The sequence below is a fragment of the Salvelinus sp. IW2-2015 genome, linkage group LG32, assembly GCF_002910315.2.
Source record: "Salvelinus sp. IW2-2015 linkage group LG32, ASM291031v2, whole genome shotgun sequence".
Classification (NCBI taxonomy): Eukaryota; Metazoa; Chordata; class Actinopteri; order Salmoniformes; family Salmonidae; genus Salvelinus; species Salvelinus sp. IW2-2015.
In genome coordinates, this window is record NC_036871.1 from 22668847 (window position 1) to 22687032 (window position 18186).

Consider the following 18186-nt stretch of genomic DNA (forward strand, 5'->3'; position numbering starts at 1 on the left):
TTCTATGAGTGGAGCGGAGCCCCATAGGACTTAAGGCCCTGCTGACCCCCAGTCTACATGTGGATCGATCAGTGAAAACCTCTAGTTGCAACAGAATACCATCATGGATACCATTTTTATGTCTGAATCCAGTATGAAGTTAGAGGTAGTTTCACGAGCCAAAGCTCGCTAGCATTAGCACAATGACTCGAAGTCTACAGGAACAATTACCATGCTAGCTGTTCCTGTTCATCAGACTCTGGGGAAGTAGATAAATGGCTTCATTGCTAAAATGTCTGAACTTAGATAGAGGAAGTTACAGTCATTTGAGCTAATTACAGTTTTTTTTCTGTTTAGAAAATGATTGTGGTAAATTCTAGAATATGAACATTCAGGGCACATGCCCATTGATATTATTAAAATGTTTGAGCAGAGAAACAGAGCATTACCTCTGCAAAATGTATAGAAATGCAGGAAATTAGCTTGAAAACTGCAAAATTGTCTCTCAGCTCCATGCCAAAAAATGTACAATTGCTGGAAATTAGCTTCAAAACTTTAGAATTCTCTCAGCTCAATGGAAAAAATTGCAGAATATTTGCTTTACAACAGCAACATTTTCTCTATGACACCAAGATATCTTTCTAGCTAATTGACTATGTTAGAGTGTATACTTCCTCTTCCAATGAACTGTGGGGAGGTCTATATAATGAAACTGTCCACCAAATCTATTACATTTCAAATGTTGATTACTTGTACTTGCTATTATCATTCACCTGATGATAAGACAAGACGTTACTTTTTTTGTTTGTTAACCTATGATGGGGCAGGGGTCCTTGGGCAAGAAACATGTGAAAACCCCTGTACTAGAGTAGAGCTGAATGGGGGGTCAGGTAGGGGACGAACCTCAACGAGAGGGTTGTGTCCGAGGCTGACAGCCAGGTGTAGGGGAGACATGAGGCGGAGGTTGAGGATGTTCGAGTCTGCCCCCAGGTCCAGCAGGCAAGCACAGCTCTCTCTCTGGGTCCTCTGCACAGCCCAGTGCAATGGAGTGTTGCCCTCCTCATCACTGGCATTCAGTTCTTCACAAAGGTCACAGATAGAGATTTTTGTTTTCTCAATACATTTAAATATATACATCAATATCACATGACTGATAAAATAAAAAAAATACGATTTTGGCGACAATATAAAATGGCAAACAATAACGATGTTTCAAGGAAGATATATACCACAGCATACAGTAAATAAATACCTAAGTAAATACGTCTTACCATCTGGACCAGTCAACTGCACAATGAGCTGTATGGTGCTGATGTGCCCGTGTGAGGTGGCGTAATGCAGAGGGCTGGCATTGGCTTGGTCACGGACTCCCAGCAGAGCTGAGTGCTTTCCCAACGCTACAGAGTCACCTTGCAGAGCCCACTATTATCATAGTGTGGAAAGACCATATCAATCCTGTATTATGATCTGGTTTACAGTAACACATCTGTTCAAAAGACTATTATACACACTGGATTATGTTACTGTTCAGTTGACAGTTAAGTAAAACATCTTAACTAAAACTAGAGAAAAAAATGCCAAAGACTAAAGCCACCCAAGCCATAGACTGTTCACTCTGCTACCGTCCGGCAAACGGTACCGGAGCATCGGCTCTCGGACCAACAGGCTCTGAGACAGCTTCTACCCCCAAGCCATACGACTGTTAAATAGCCAGACTGCTAATAGTAAATGAATGGTACTCAAACTATTTGCACTGACCCTCACTAGACTATATACATGTATACACCATATACACCCTACATTGACACTCCAACACATAACTCTCACACATTCACATACACTAACACATACACGCATATCGACACCACACAAACACACATACACACACACTTTTACACTCATCATTTGCTGCTGCTACTCAGTTCTTTATTTGACTTATTATTATCTATTCTGATGCCCAGTCACTATACCTGCCTTCATTGAGATTTATTTTGTCACTGGCCGACACACATACCCCATAATGTCAAAGCGGACTTATGTTTTTAACATTTTTTACAAATTAATAAAAAATGAAAAGCTGAAATGTATTCAACCACTTTGTTATTGCAAGCCCAAATAAGTTAATGAGTAAAAATTTGCCAAACATGAATCCTGTTTGCAACAAGGCACTAAAGTAATACTGCAAAAAATGTGTCAAAGCAATTTACTTTTTGTCCTGAATACAGTGTTATGTTTGGTGCAAATGCAATACAACACATTACTGAGTACCACTCTCTATATTTTCAAGCGTAGTGGTGGCTGCATCATGTTATGTGTATGCTTCTAATTGTTAAGGACTGGGGAGTTTTTCAAGATTAAAAGAAATGGGATGGAGCTAAGCATAGGCAAAATCCTAGAGGAAAACCTGGTTCAGGCTGCTTTCCACCAGACACTGGGAGATTAATTCACCTTTGAGCAGGACAATAACCTAAAACACAAGGCCAAATCTACACTGGAGTTGCTTACCAAGAAGACAGTGACTGTTCCTGAGTGGCCAAATTACAGTTACATTTTTAAAAAACAATGTATGGGCATCCAGGGCACATGCCCATTCATTTTATTTTAATGTTTGAGCAGAGGAAGACAACATTAGCCATGGCAAAATGCATAGAATTGCAGGAAATTTGCTTTAATACTGCCAAATTGTCTCTCAGCTCCATGCCAAGACATGTACAATTGCTGGAAATTGGATTCAAAACTGAAAAATTCTCTCAACTCAAATGGAAAAATGTGTAGACTTTAAGAAAATTAGCTTTACAACAGCAACATTTTCTCTACGCCGCCTAGATATCTTTCTAGCTAATAGACCATGTTAGAGTTAAGATTTCCTCTTCCAATGAACTGTGGGGAGGTCAATATAATAACACTGTCTACCAAATCTATTCATTTTCAAATGTTGATTACTTCTACTTGCTATTGTCCTTCACCTGATGATAAGACAAGACATACATCTTTTTTTAATGAATTCACCTTTCAGCAGGACAATAACCTAAAACACAAGGCCAAATCTACACTAGAGTCTCTTACCAAGAAGACAGTGACTGTTCCTGAGTGGCCAAGTTACAGTTTTGACTTAAATCAGCTTGAAAATCTATGGCAAGACCTGAAAATGGTTGTCTAGCAATGATCAACAAACAATTTGACATAGCTTGAAGAATTTTGAAAAGAATAATGGGCAAATCTTGCGCAATCCCAGTGTGGAAAGCTCTTAGAGACTTACCCAGAAAGACTCACAGCTGTAATCGCTGCCAAATTTGCTAAAATTTCTAAAAACATGTTTTCATTTTGTCATTATGGGGTATTGTGTGTAAATGAGTGAGAGAGAAAATATATTTTAACCATTTTGAATTCAGGCTGTAACACAACAATTGAGGAATAAGTCAAGGGGTATGAATACTTTCTGAAGCCACTGTAGCTCCATTTATTTGTATTTGATTTTATTCCTCTTGTGTTGCTATTTTTATTTGTATTATTATTTTTAAACTCTCCATCATTGGGAAGGACTCGTAAGCAAGAATTTCACGGTGAACTCTATACCAGTTGTATTCGGCGTTTGTGACAAATACAATGTGATTTGATTTAGACCAATGTATTTTTTACTAATCACAAAATCATATTAAAATAGTTTATCAGATTTGCTAATAATAATTAAGGGTTGAGAAGTAAAAAACTGTACATGCAATAAWAACATTAAAAAAGGAATTGAATATCTGCAAGATCTGTTTTCCACATGACTTACCTCAAATATTTTGGCAGAAATCTCTGTAGCAGGATCTCCATGAATCACAGACTGGTGGTAGGTCTTGTTCTGCATCAGGTCGGTCTTTGAAGAGCTCATCAGGCTTTTCTGTTCATGTCGACATTTCCACAAGGACTTGAAAGTTTCATGTGGTTTGGTTTGTGACAGAATGTGTAGATTAGTAGTATGTTCTACAAAACGTAAGAGCAGAGAAGTTACATTTCAACATACATTAATATCTATAGTAAACAGCTGTCAATGTATAAGCACTAAGTGTACATAAAAAACATACAGTATTGAAAACAAAGACATCCAGCAGGCTGCATAACCATCTGTAAAATATTATAATGTCAACCAATGAGTCTAACCAGTAAGATGTAATACATCATCTTACCTTAATGTTTTCTGGGTGTGAGATGAGCTTTCTAGTGTCTTCTGTTGTTAGCTAGAGAGGGGGGGGGGGGTTATATAGAGATTTGCCATTTGCCAAACAGATCGAATTACATTGCATCTTGGTTGGTCAGACTTTGGACAGTGGAGAGGCTTAATATCCTAATGTAAATGCATCGGGTCCATTGCGACAGACCAGAAAAGTTAATTGGACAAACAGTCCTTCCTGAAAAACAACATTAGCTGAAACTGAGGGGTAACTTTGTGGTTTAGAGTAAACCTATGAGATTCACAGGCTCATTACTGCACTATGGTTCTATGATTTTCCAGTAGTAAACTAAAATCAATAATTCTCTCTTTGTTCTGAATTATGTAATGACCACAACGGAATGGACCTATTCACTTATGTGTCATATGTAACATACAGCTAAGGATATTTTCCAATCATCTTATAAAACATCCCATTAAAATAAAGAATTATTAAAACCAGGAAATTACATTATTTCTGTCATGGCTGATATTAAATTGACATGCATTGTCTTAAATTTGCCAACTAAACTCTGTGATCGTAGTTGTTCCTAAACTTTACATTTAGCGTAAAATACCACATTCACAATGCTTACTCTCCTCTGTTTAAAAAAATACACCTCCTGTATGCACAAATCGTTTGTTATTTATTGACTAAAGCGTCAGGTTCAGCCCTTTTATTCTATTATTTTGTAAGCAGACTTTCATAAGGTATTCAGGTTTTCTGTTGATAACAATGCTCTGTGGGAGCCTGAGCAATGAACCATTTATATATTCAAGAATATTTTCAATAAAGATAGGGACCTCCATTGTTGAGTCAAACCAGAGTCAATATTTGTTTGGTTAGCATTACAGAGGGGCAAACATGGTGTTAAATTTCATAATGCTCCCTTGCCATCATCTGATAAGCATCTGGTTTATTGTTGTATTTTGAATTAAAGTATAGTGCCTTCAGAAAGTATTCATACCCCTTGACTTATTACACATTTCGTTGTGCTACAGCCTGAATAAAACATGGATGACATAGATTTATTTTCTCACCCGTCTACACACAAAGCCCCATAATGACAAAGTGAAAACATGTTTTTAGAATGTTCTGCTTATTTATTGAAAATGAAATACAAAATATATAATTTACATAAGTAGTCACACCCCTGAGTCAATACTTTGTAGAAGCACCTTTGGTAGTGATTACAGCTGTGAGTATTTTGGGGTAAGTCTCTAAGCGCTTTACACCGGGATTGTACAATATTTGCCCATCATTTTTTTTTTACAATTCTTCAAGCTCTGTCAAGTTGATTGTTGATCATTGCTAGACAGCCATTTTCAAGTTTTTCCATAGATTTTCAAGCCCGATTTAAGTCAAAACTGTAACTAGGCCACTCAGGAGCGTTCAATGTCATCTTGGTAAGAAACTCCAGAGTTTTGGGTTATTGTCCTGCTGAAAGGAGAATTAGTCTCCCAGTGTCGGTTTGAAAGCAGACTGAACCAGGTTTTCCACTAGGATTTTGCCTGTGCTTATAGCTGTATTCCATTTCTTTTTATCAGAAAAAAATTCCCTAGTGATTGCCGATGACAAGCATACCTATAACATTTACATTTACATTTAAGTCATTTTGCAGACGCTCTTATCCAGAGCGACTTACAAATTGGTGCATTCACCTTATGATATCCAGTGGAACAACCACTTTACAATAGTGCATCTAACTCTTTAAGGGCGGGGGGGGGGGGGTGGCAGACGGATTACTTTATCATATCCTAGTATTCCTTAAAGACGTGGGGTTTCAGGTGTCTCCGGAAGGTGGTGATTGGACTCCGCTGACCTGGCGTCGTGAGGGATTTGTTCCACATTGGGTGGCCAGAGCAGCGACCAGTTTTGACTGGGCTGAGCGGGAACTGTACTTCCAGAGGTAGGGAGGCGAGCAGGCAGAAGGTGGATGAGCGCAGTGCCCTTGTTTGGGTGTAGGGCCTGATCAGAGCCTGAAGGTACGGAGGTGCGTTCCCTCACAGCTCCGTAGGCAAGCACCATGGTCTTGTAGCGGATGCGAGCTTCAACTGAAGCCAGTGAGAGAGCGGAGGAGCGGGGTGACGTGAGAGAATCTTGGGAGGTTGAACACCAGACGGGCTGGGGTTCTCGGATGAGTTGTAGGGGTTAATGGACAGGACAGGGAGCCACAACAGCGAGTTGCGTAATCCAGACGGGAGATGACAAGTGCCTGGATTAGGACCTGCGCCGCTTCCTGTGTAGGAGGGTCGTACTCTGCGAATGTTGTAGAGATGAATCTACAGGAAGGGTCACCGCCTTGATGTTAGTTGAGAACGACAGGGTGTTGTCCAGGATCAGCCAAGGTTTAGCACTCTGGAGGAGGACACAATGGAGTTGTCAACTCGTGATGGCGAGATCATGGAACGGGCAGTCCTTCCCGGGAGGAAGAGCAGCTCCGTCTTGCGAGGTTCAGCTTGAGGTGGTGTCCCGTCTCCACACGGATATGTTGCAGACATGCTAGAGATGCGATTCGCCACTGTTGCATCGAAGGGGGAAAGGAGAAGATTATTGTGTGTCGTCTGCATAGCAATGATATCAAATCAAATCAAGTTTATTTTATATAGCCTTCGTAATCATTAGCTAATATCTTCGAAGTGCTGTACAGACACCAGCCTATAAACCCAAAAGAGCAAGCAATGCCAGGTGTAGAAGCACGTGTGGCTAGGAAAAACTCCTAGAAAGGCAAAATAGGAAGAAACCTAGAGAGGAACCAGGCTATGAGGGGTGGCAGTCTCTTCTGGCTGTGCTGGGTGGAGATTATAACAGAACTATGGCCAAGATGTTCAAATGTTCATAAGTGACAAGCAATGGTCAATAATAATCATGATATTTTCAGTTGGCTTTCTCATAGCCGATCATCAAGAGTTGAAAATAGCAGGTCGGGACAGGTGGCGGTTCATAACCGCAGGCAGAAACTGTGAAACTGGAATAGCAGCAGGCCAGGTGGATGGGGACAGCAAGCGAGCCATCACGCCGGCAGCCCTGAGCCGGGTCAGGGTCGGTCTCCGAGAGAGAGAAGAGAGAGAGAAGGAGAGAATTAGAGAGGCCAAGATTTTCAAAATGTTCATAAATGACAAGCATGGTCAAATATAATAGGAATAATATCAGTTGGCTTTTCATAGCCGATCATTAAGAATTGAAAAGCAGGTCTGGGACAGGTAGGGGTTCATAACCGCTAGGCAGAACAGTTGAAACTGGAATAGCACGCGGCAGGCGGACTGGGGACAGAAGGAGTCATCATGCCCGGTAGTCCCTGACGTATGGTCCTAGGGCTCCGGTCCTCCGAGAGAGAGAAAGAAGAGAGAAGGAGAGAATTAGAGAGAGCACAGATTTCAAAATGTTCATAAATGACAAGCATGGTGTCAAATAATAATCAGGCTAAAAGTAGTTGGCTTTTCATAGCCGATCATTTAAGAGTTGAACAGGTAGGGGTTCCATAACAGAGGCAGAACAGGAGAGGAGAGACCATGTGAGGATATGACAGAGCAAGTGACTTGGTGTATAGCGAGAATAGGAGAGGGCCTAGAAAGAGCCCTGGGGACACCAGTGGTGAGAGCACGTGGTGGCGGAGACGTTCTCGCCACGCCACCTGGTAGGAGCGACCTGTCAGGTATGGACGCAATCCAAGCGTGGGCCGCGGGAGATGCCCAACTCGGAGAGGGTGGAGAGGAGGATCTGTATGGTTCACAGTATCAAAGGCAGCCGATAGGTCTAGAAGGATGAGAGCAGAGGCAAGAGAGAGTTAGCTTTAGCAGTGGCGGAGCGCTCCGTGACACAGAGAGGCAGTCTCAGTTGAATGACTAGTCTTGAAACCTGACTGATTTGGATCAAGAAGGTTCGTTTTTCCCTGTCTTCCTCCTCCTCCTTCCCTACGACCCTCCTTTTTCCTCTTCCCTTTTCCTCCTTTTTTTTCTCTCTTCCTCGTGGCAGTGCAGATTAGCAGGTAGAGAATCGTGCCAACGGACGGCAGTTTCCATAATTGGCGCCCCTGACATTTCCGCAGTTTCCCTTTTGGAGAGAAAAGAAGAAGGGATAGTGGTTGCGTTAGTTTGTTTGAATTCGGAGGGTTCGGTGTTATTGGTTTTTTTCAGATAGGGGTGCAATGCTCGTCTCGTGAAGCGGAAGGGGTACGTAGGCAGCGCTATAACTGGGTGATGCAGATTCTTGAGAGCGAGGTGTAGGTAAGGGAGTAGGTCTCGGAATAATGGATCGGTGACGCTAGAGAGGAGCGATATACTTGTTGGTAAGCGGGCAGGCTTGTTGGCGGTGGCGTCCACAAGACGCCGAGTATTTCTTCCTCTGTTGTTTTTGTTGTGTTATGTTAGCGCACGAAGAGGTTAACGCCCCACAGGGCTCAGCGGAGTGTTCGCGCCGCAGAACCAGCGGCTCGTGTTTGCCCTTAGCCCAAACGTTCAGGATCCGGATGTCAGTCGCACCCTTCTTTTCACATCCCTATTGGCTTCTCGCAAACGAATCACTCTCCGACTGACCGTGCTGTTGGGATCCACCTGGAGAAAGACAAAGTTCCCCGTCGCGTTTGTGCCATATAGGGTGGTGTGAGCGCATAGGATCTTCCAGGAGGGCTAGGCAGAAGGTTGAGCTAGAGTTCTAGGGTTTAGAGGCAGATCGCTTGGAATTTAGAGTGGTAGAACAAGTGGTTGCAGCCAGAGACAGAAGAGGAGAATGTTAGAGAGGAGGAGTGAAGGATGCAGGCTCGCACAGGGAGCGAGTTTTTCTATTTCGTCGCCGCTGCCGGAGCGCTGTTTTGGTGAGCTCGGCATGAGTCGTCGAGCCATGGAGCCAGAAGGGAGGACGAGCGGCCTGGAGGATAGGGGACATAGAGAGTCAAAGGATGCAGAAAGGGAGGAGAGGAGGGTTGAGGAGGCAGAATCAGGAGATAGGTTGGAGAAGGTTTGAGCAGAGGGAAGAGATGATAGGATGGAAGAGGAGAGAGTAGCGGGGGAGAGAGAGCGAAGGTTGGCACATCATGTGCCATCACTATGCTTGAAAATATGAAGACTGGTACTCAGTGATGTGTTGTGTTGGATTTGCCCCAAACATAAGGTTTTTTATTCAGGACAAAAAGTGTATTTCTTTGTGAAATTTTTTGCAGTATTACTTAAATGTCTTGTTGTATTGTTGCAAACAGGCTGCATGTTTTGGAATATTTATATTCTGTATAGGCTTCCTTCTTTCACTGTCATTTGGGTTAGTATTGTGGAGTAACTACAATGTTGTTGATCCATCCTCAGCTTTCTCATATTACAACCATTAAACTCTGCAACTGTTTTAAAATCACCATTGGCCTCATGATGAAATCCCTGAGCGGTTTCCTTCCTCTCCAGCAACTGAGCTAGGGAGGAAGACTGTATCTTTGAAGTGACTGGGTGTATTGATACACCATCTATAGTGTAATTAATAACTTCACCATGCTCAAGGGGATATTCAGTTTCTGATTTTTGTATTTTTACAAATCGGTGCCCCTCTTTGCGAGGCATTGAAAAACCTCCCTGGTCTCTGTGGTTGAATCTGTGCTTGAAATTCACTACTAGATTGAGGGACCTTACAGATAATTGTACTTATAGGGTACAACGATGGGGTAGTTATTCAAAAATCTTGTTAACCACTATTATTGAACACAGAATGAGTCCATGCAAATTATCATGCAATTTTTGTTAAGCACATTTTTACTCCTGAACTTATTTAGGCTTGTCTTTACAAAGGGGTTGAATAGTTATTGACTTATTTCAGCTTTTAAATTTGTATTAATTTAAAAAATTGTCTACAAACAAAATTCCACTTGGACATTATGGGGTACTGTGTGTAGACACAAAATCTCAATTGAATGTTTTTTTTTAATTAAGGCTGTAACACAACCAAATGTGAAAAAAAGTAAAGCGGTTTGAATACCTTCTGAAGGCACTGTATGTTACTATGTTTTATTGATTTCCAATATACAGTGCATTCGGAAAGTATTCAGACACCTTGACTTTTTCCACATTTTGTTACGTTACAGCCTTATTCTAAAATGGATTAAATAAACAATTTTCCTCATCAATCTACAAACAATACCACATAATGACAAAGCAAAAATAGATTTTATTGGCAAATTTATTAAAAATAATAAACAGAAATAACTTATTTACATAAGTATTCAAACCCTTTGCTATGAGACTAGAAATTGAGCTCAGGTGCATCTTGTTTCCATCGATCATCCTTGAGATGTTTCTACAACTTGATTGGAGTCCGCCTGTGGTAAATTCAATTGATTGGACATGATTTGGAAAGGCACACATGTCTATATAAGGTCTTACGGTTGACAGTGCATGTCAGAGCAAAAATCAAGCCATGAGGTCGAAGGAATTGTCCGTAGAGCTCCGAGACCAGGATTGTGTCGAGGCAGAGATCTGGGGAAGGGTACCAAAACATTTCTGCAGCATTGAAGGTCCCCAAGAACACAGTGGCCTCCATCATTCTTAAATGGAAGAAGTTTGGAACCACCAAGACTCTTCCTAGAGCTGGCCGCCCAGCCAAACTGAGCAATCGGGGGAGATGGGCCTTGATCAGGGAGGTGACTAAGAACCCAATGGTCACTCTGACAGAATTCCTCTGTGGAGATGGGAGAACCTTCCAGAAGGACAACCATCTCTGCAGCACTCCACCAATCAGACCTTTACTGTAGAGCGGCCAGACGGAAGCCACTCCTCAGTAAAAGGCACATGACAGCCCGCTTGGAGTTTGTCAAAAGGCACCTAAAGAACTCTCAGACCACGAGAAACAAGATTCTCTGGTCTGATGAAGCCAAGATTGAACTCATTGGCCTGAATGCAAAGCTTCACATCTGGATGAAACCTGTTACCATCCCTACGGTGGAGCATGGTGGTGGCAGCATCTTGCTGGGGGGGGGTTTTCAGCTGCAGGGACTGGAAGACTAGTCAGGATTGAGGGAAAGATTAACAGAGCAAAGTACAGAGAAATCCTAGATGAAAACCGCTCAGGACCTCAAATTGGGGCAAAGGTTCACCTTCCAACAGGACAACGACCCTAAGCACACAGCCAAGACAACGCAGGAGTGTCTTCAGGACAAGTCTCTGAATGTCCTTGAGTGGCCCAGCCAGAGCTCCGGACTTGAACCCAATCGAACATCTCTGGAGAGACCTGAAAATAGCTGTGCAGCGATGCTCCCCTTCCAACCTGACAGAGCTTGAGAGGATCTGCAGAGAAGAATGGGAGAAACTCCGCAAATACAGGTGTCCCAAGCTTGTAGAGTCATACCCAAGAAGACTCAAGGCTGTAATCGGTGCCAAAGGTGCTTCAGCAAAGTACTGAGTAAAAGGTCTTAATACTTATGTAAATGTGATATCTATATACATTTTTTGTAATACATTTGCAAACATTTCTGAAAACCAGTTTTTGCTCTGTCATTATGGCGTATTGTGTGTAGATTGATGAGGAAGAAAACAATTTCATACATTTTAGAAAAGCCTGTTACGTAACAAAATGTGGAAAAATTCAAGTGGTCTGAAAACTTTCCAAATGCACTGCAGTTGAGCTATAAAATGTCCCAAAACATATAGAGATATTAGTCATAACTGTCATGAAATATTGCTTTTAAAGTTATGAAATAATAACATACAGTATTTAATGATGATTTAATGTATTACAGTATTTAATGATAATGAAGGGCCTATTTAATTGAGAGGAACTTTCTTCTCTCATTTAATATTTTACTGGTGCAATGCAAGAGTCAATGCTGTTTCAATGGATAACTGACTGATTTCTTTAGTAGTAATATAAGTAGGCCACTGGATTCAATGTCAAACTTTGCCATTGCAAAAAAAAAATCTTACAGAAAACAGTATTATTTGATATATTATGAATGAGCAACCTACCCCCTCTTGTGGTCACTTTTGATACAGCTATTTATTTTACCCATGATGAAGTCATATATGTCCCCATCTCGGGCAAACAAGAGCTTAAAAAAAMCCACATACAGTGCATTCGGAAAGCATGGGATCATGGCATCTGTGCTTTAAATGGTAGAACCTCAACAAAAATATTTGGCAAATAATAAAAAATTCCAATGTCCCCAGAGCGTACGGCAAGTAACCGAAAGGCAGCTGGTTCGAATCCCTGAGCCGACTAAGTGAAAAATCTACTGATGTATCCTTGAGCAAGGCACCTAACCTTAATTGCTCCTGTAAGTCGCTGTGGATAAGAGCGTCTGCTAAATGACTAAAATGTACAAGTGTAAATCCCCAGTATGTTCCCAAAAACAGGCTTTTCCTTTGTAGCTTGGAATGTGTAGTGAATAATAATACAACAGAAATAACTACTTTTTCTGCCAGAGATGACCATTATCAGCAGTGGCAGCTAAATATCTCATGCTAGAGGTTTATTCTGTAGGCTATTTCTTGGTGAGCAGCCAGATGCTGTCTGCTTCTGCCAACTCCAGCCATGGGGAGAGGGTCCTTGCTGTGCTTATTCCTACAGTTCAGGAGCCCCCATGATGTACTCTTTGCCACCTGGCAGGGCCCTAGTGTTCAGGGAGGGTTCGAGGTGTGGATTTTTTCTTTGTTTTGTTTTAATTTGTTTTATGTTTTCTTAAATTACCAAATTGAATATAGGCATCCAGTGTTATCTTGACTCTGTAGCAGGTTGCTGGCAAGTTATTATGGACGGGTCATTCTTCCCTAAGCCAAATTAAATTCAATGTTATTGGTCACATGTACATGGTTAACAGATATTAATGCGAGTGTAGCGAAATGCTTCTGCATCTAGTTCCGACAGTGCAGCAATATCTAACAAGTAATCTAACAATTCCACAACAACTACCTAATACACACAAATCTTGTCACGCCCTGACCTTAGTTCCTTTTTTATGTCTCTATTTTGGTTTGGTCAGGGCGTGAATTGGGGTGGGCATTCTATGTTTTAGTTCTATGTTTTCTATTTCTATATGTTTGGCCGGGTGTGGCTCTCAATCAGAGGCAGCTGTCTATCGTTGTCTCTGATTGAGAACCATACTTAGGTAGCCTTTTCCCACCTGTGTTTTGTGGGTAGTTGTTTTCTGTCTTTGTGTCTGTACCAGATAGGACTGTTTCGCTTCATTCTCCTTGTTATTTTGTTTAGTGTTCTGTTTTAATAAATTAACATGAACACTACCATGCTGCGCTTTGGTCCGATGATTCCTCATCTTCAGACGACGAATGTTACAAATCTAAAGGGATGGAATAAAATATGCACATATAAATATATTGATGACCGAGGCAAGATGCAATAGATAGGCAAGATAGGCAAGATGCAATAGATGGTATAGAATACAGTGTATACATACAGTATGAGATGAGTAATGTAAGATATGTAAACATTATTAAAGTGGCATTATTTAAAGTGACTAGTGATCCATTTATTAAAGTGGCCAATGATTAGAGTCTGTATGTAGGCAGCAGCCTCTCTGTGTTAATGATGGCTGTTTAACATTCTGATGGCCTTGAGATAGAAGCTGTTTTTCAATCTCTCGGTCCCAGCTTTGATGTACATGTACTGACCTCACCTTCTGGATGGTAGCGATGTGAACAGGCAGTGGCTCGTGTGGTTGTTGTCCTTGATGATCTTTTTGGCCTTCCTGTGACATCGGGTGCTGTAGGAGTCCTGGAGGGCAGGTAGTTTGCCCCCAGTGATGCGTTGTGCAGACCACACCACCCTCTGGAGAGCCTTGTGGTTAAGGGCGGTGCAGTTGCCGTAACAGGCGGTGATACAGCCCGACAGGATGCTCTCAATTGTGCATCTGTAAAAGTTTGTGAGGGTTTTAGATGACAAGCCAAATTTCTAAAGCCTGTCTGTGTGGGTAGACCATTTCAGTTTGTCCGTGATGTGTACGCCGAGGGACTTAAACTTTCCACCTTCTCCACTGCTGTCCCGTCGATGTGGATAGGGGGGTGCTCCCTCTGCTGTTTCCTGAAGTCCTCCTCTCCTCTGCTGTTTCCGATCATCTCCTTTGTTTTGTTGACGTTGAGTGAGAGGTTATTTTCCTGTCACCACACTCCGAGTGCCCTCACCTCCTCACTTCAGGCTGTATCGTCATTGTTGGTAGTCAAGCTCACTACTGTTGTGTTTTCTGCAAACTTGATGATTGAGTTGGAGGCGTGCATGGCCACGCAGTCATGGGTGAACAGGGAGTACAGGAGGGCGCTGAGCACGTACCCTTGTGGGGCCCCAGTGTTGAGGATCAGCGAAGTGGAGATGTTGTTTCCTACCTTCACCACCTGGGGGCAGCCCATCAGAAAGGGCGGGGTTGAGACCCAAGGCCTCAAGCTTAATGATGAACTTGGAGGGTACTATGGTGTTGAATGCTGAGCTGTAGTCAATGAACAGCATTCTTACATAAGTATTCCTCTTGTCCAGATGGGATAGGGCAGTGTGCAGTGTGATGTCAATTGCATCGTCTGTGGACCTATTGGGGTGTCTCGGGTGGCAGTTGAGGTGGAGGTGATATGATCCTTGACTAGCCTTTCAAAGCACTTCATGATGACAGAAGTGAGTGCTACGGGACAATAGTAATTTAGTTCAGTTATCTGTGCCTTCTTGGGTACAGGAACAATGGTGGCCATCTTGAAGCATGTGGGGACAGCAGACTGGGATAGGGAGCGATTGAATATGTCCGTAAACACACCAGCCATCTGGTCTGCGCATGCTCTAAGGACGCATTTTATTTATTTTATTTTTATTTTATTTCACCTTTATTTAACCAGGTAGGCAAATTGAGAACACGTTCTCATTTACAATTGCGACCTGGCCAAGATAAAGCAAAGCAGTTCGACACATACAACAACACATAGTTACACATGGAGTAAAACAAACATACAGTCAATAATACAGTGAAGAATAAGTCTATATACAATGTGAGCAAGTGAGGTGAGATAAGGGAGGTGAAGGCAAACAAAATATATATATAAATAAATAAAAGTATAGAAAGGCCATGGTGGCGAAGTAAATACAATATAGCAAGTAAAAAAAACAAACACTGGAATGGTTGGTTTGCAGTGGAAGAAAGTGTAAAGTAGAGATAGAAATAATGGGGTGCAAAGGAGCAAAATAAATAAATAAATAAATACAGTAGGTAAAGAGGTAGTTGTTTGGGCTAAATTATAGATGGGCTATGTACAGGTGCAGTAATCTATGAGCTGCTCTGACAGCTGGTGCTTAAAGCTAGTGAGGGAGAATAAGTGTTTTCCAGTTTCAGAGATTTTTGTAGTTCGTTCCAGTCATTGCAGCAGAGAACTGGAAGGAGAGGCGGCCAAAGAAGAATTGGTTTTTGGGGGTGACCAGAGAGATATACCTGCTGGAGAGCGTGCTACAGGATAGGTGCTGCTATGGTGACCAGCGAGCTGAGATAAGGGGGGACTTTACCTAGCAGGGTTCTTGTAGATGACCTGGAGCCAGTGGGTTTGGCGACGAGTATGAAGCGAGGGCCAGCCAACGAGAGTGTACAGGTCGCAGTGGTGGGTAGTATATGGGGCTTTGGTGACAAAACGGATGGCACTGTGATAGACTGCATCCAATTATTTGAGTAGGGTTTTGGGAGGCTATTTTGTAAATGACATCACCGAAGTCGAGGATTGGTAGGATGGTCAGTTTTACAAGGGTATGTTTGGCAGCATGAGTGAAGGATGCTTTGTTGCGGAATAGGAAGCCAATTCTAGATTAACTTTGGATTGGAGATGTGTTTGATGTGAGTCTGGAAGAGAGTTTACAGTCTAACCAGACACCTAGGTATTTGTAGTTGTCCACAAGTATATTTATCTAAGTCAGAGCCGTCCAGAGTAGTGATGTTGGACAGGCGGGCAGGTGCAGGCAGCGATCGGTTGAAGAGCATGCATTTAGTTTTACTTGTATTTAAGAGCAATTGGAGGCCACGGAAGGAGAGTTGTATGGCATTGAAGCTCGCCTGGAGGGTTGTTAACACAGTGTCAAAAGAAGGGCCAGAAGTATACAGAATAGTGTCGTCTGCGTAGAGGTGGATCAGAGAATCACCAGCAGCAAGAGCGACATCATTGATGTATACAGAGAAGAGAGTCGGTCCAAGAATTGAACCCTGTGGCACCCCCATAGAGACTGCCAGAGGCCCGGACAACAGACCCTCCGATTTGACACACTGAACTCGATCAGAGAAGTAGTTGGTGAACCAGGCGAGGCAATCATTAGAGAAACCAAGGCTGTCGAGTCTGCCGATGAGGATGTGGTGATTGACAGAGTCAAAAGCCTTGGCCAGGTCAATGAATACGGCCTCACAGTATTGTTTCCTATCGATGGCGGTTAAGATATCGTTTATGACCTTGAGCGTGGCTGAGGTGCACCCATGACCAGCTCTGAAACCAGATTGCATAGCGGAGAAGGTATGGTGGGATTCGAAATGGTCGGTAATCTGTTTGTTGACTTGGCTTTCGAAGACCTTAGAAAGGCAGGGTAGGATAGATATAGGTCTGTAGCTGTTAGGGTCAAGAGTGTCCCCCCCTTTGAAGAGGGGGATAACCGCAGCTGCTTTCCAATCTTCGGGAATCTCAGACGACACGAAAGAGAGGTTGAAAAGGCTAGTAATAGGGGTGGCAACAATTTCAGCAGATAGTTTTAGAAAGAAAGKGTCCAGATTATCTAGCCCGGCTGATTTGTAAGGGTCCAGATTTTGCAGCTCTTTCAGAACATCAGCTGACTGTATTTGGGAGAAAGAGAAATGGGGAAGGCTTGGGCGAGTAGCAGAGGGGAGGGCAGTGCTGTTGACCGGGGTAGGGGTAGCCAGGTGGAAAGCATGGCCAGCCGTAGAAAAATGCTTATTGAAATTCTCAATTATAGTGGATTTGTCGGTGGTGACAGTGTTTCCTATTTTCAGTGCAGTTGGGAGCTGGGAGGAGGTGTTCTTATTCTCCATGGACTTTACAGTGTCCCAGAACTTTTTTGAATTTGTGTTGCAGGAAGCAAATTTCTGCTTGAAAAAGCTAGCCTTTTCTAACTGCCTGTGTATATTGGTTTCTAGCTTCCCTGAAAAGTTGCATATCACGGGGGCTGTTCGATGCTAATGCAGAACGCCAAAGGATGTTTTTCTGTTGGTTAAGGGCAGTCAGGTCAGGAGAGAACCAAGGGCTATATCTGTTCCTGGTTCTAAATTTCTTGAATGGGGCATGCTTATTCAAGATGGTGAGGAAGGCATTTAAAAAAAATATCCAGGCATCCTCTACTGACGGGATGAGATCAATATCCTTCCAGGATACCTCGGCCAGGTCGATTAGAAAGGCCTGCTCGCTGAAGTGTTTCGGGGAGCGTTTGACAGTGATGAGCGGAGGTCGTTTGACCGCTGACCCATTACGGATGCAGGCAATGAGGCAGTGATCGCTGAGATCTTGGTTGAAAACAGCAGAGGTGTATTTGGAGGGCAAGTTGGTTAGGATGATATCTATGAGGGTACCCGTGTTTACGGAATTGGGGTGGTACCTGGTAGGTTCATTGATAATTTGTGTGAGATTGAGGGCATCAAGCTTAGATTGTAGGATGGCTGGGGTGTTAAGCATGTTCAAATTTAGGTCGCCTAGCAGCACGAGCTCTGAAGATAGATGGGGGGCAATCAGTTCACATATGGTGTCCAGAGCACAGCTGGGGGCAGAGGGTGGTCTATAGCAGGCGGCAACGGTGAGAGACTTGTTTCTGGAAAGGCGGATTTTTAGAAGTAGAAGCTCAAATTGTTTGCAGGCTATCTCTGCAGGCTATCTCTGCAGTAGATTGCCACTCCAACCAAGTCATCACTTAAATCTGGCAGTTCTATCTTGTCGGAAAATTTTATAGTTAGGGATGGAAATTTCAGGGTTTTTGGTGCTTCCTAAGCCAGGATTCAGACACGGCTAGGACATCCGGGTTGGCAGAGTGTGCTAAAGCAGTGAATAAAAACAAACTTGGGGAGGAGGCTTCTAATGTT

General features: G+C 42.7%; 1 protein-coding gene across 5 annotated transcripts in view; it reads right to left on the reverse strand.

Annotated features, from left to right (window-relative positions):
* trpa1a (transient receptor potential cation channel, subfamily A, member 1a) overlaps positions 1-14924 on the reverse strand; it is a 38010-nt gene extending 23086 nt beyond the window's left edge. For 2 of the 5 annotated variants that reach the window (XM_070436537.1, XM_070436536.1), the window contains exons 1-5: positions 13777-14924; positions 13386-13440; positions 3758-3948; positions 1251-1401; positions 883-1058 (exon numbers count right to left, since the gene is read on the reverse strand). In XM_070436537.1, coding sequence (XP_070292638.1) covers positions 883-1058; positions 1251-1401; positions 3758-3948; positions 13386-13440; positions 13777-13857 — 654 coding nt within the window. In that variant the 5' untranslated portion in view covers positions 13858-14924. Of the gene's footprint in view, positions 1-882; positions 1059-1250; positions 1402-3757; positions 3949-4151; positions 4203-13385; positions 13441-13776 lie in introns of those variants that run through there. The other 3 variants (XM_070436538.1, XM_070436539.1, XM_070436540.1) reach the window with 3 other exon arrangements.
* Positions 14925-18186: the final 3262 nt, after the last annotated feature.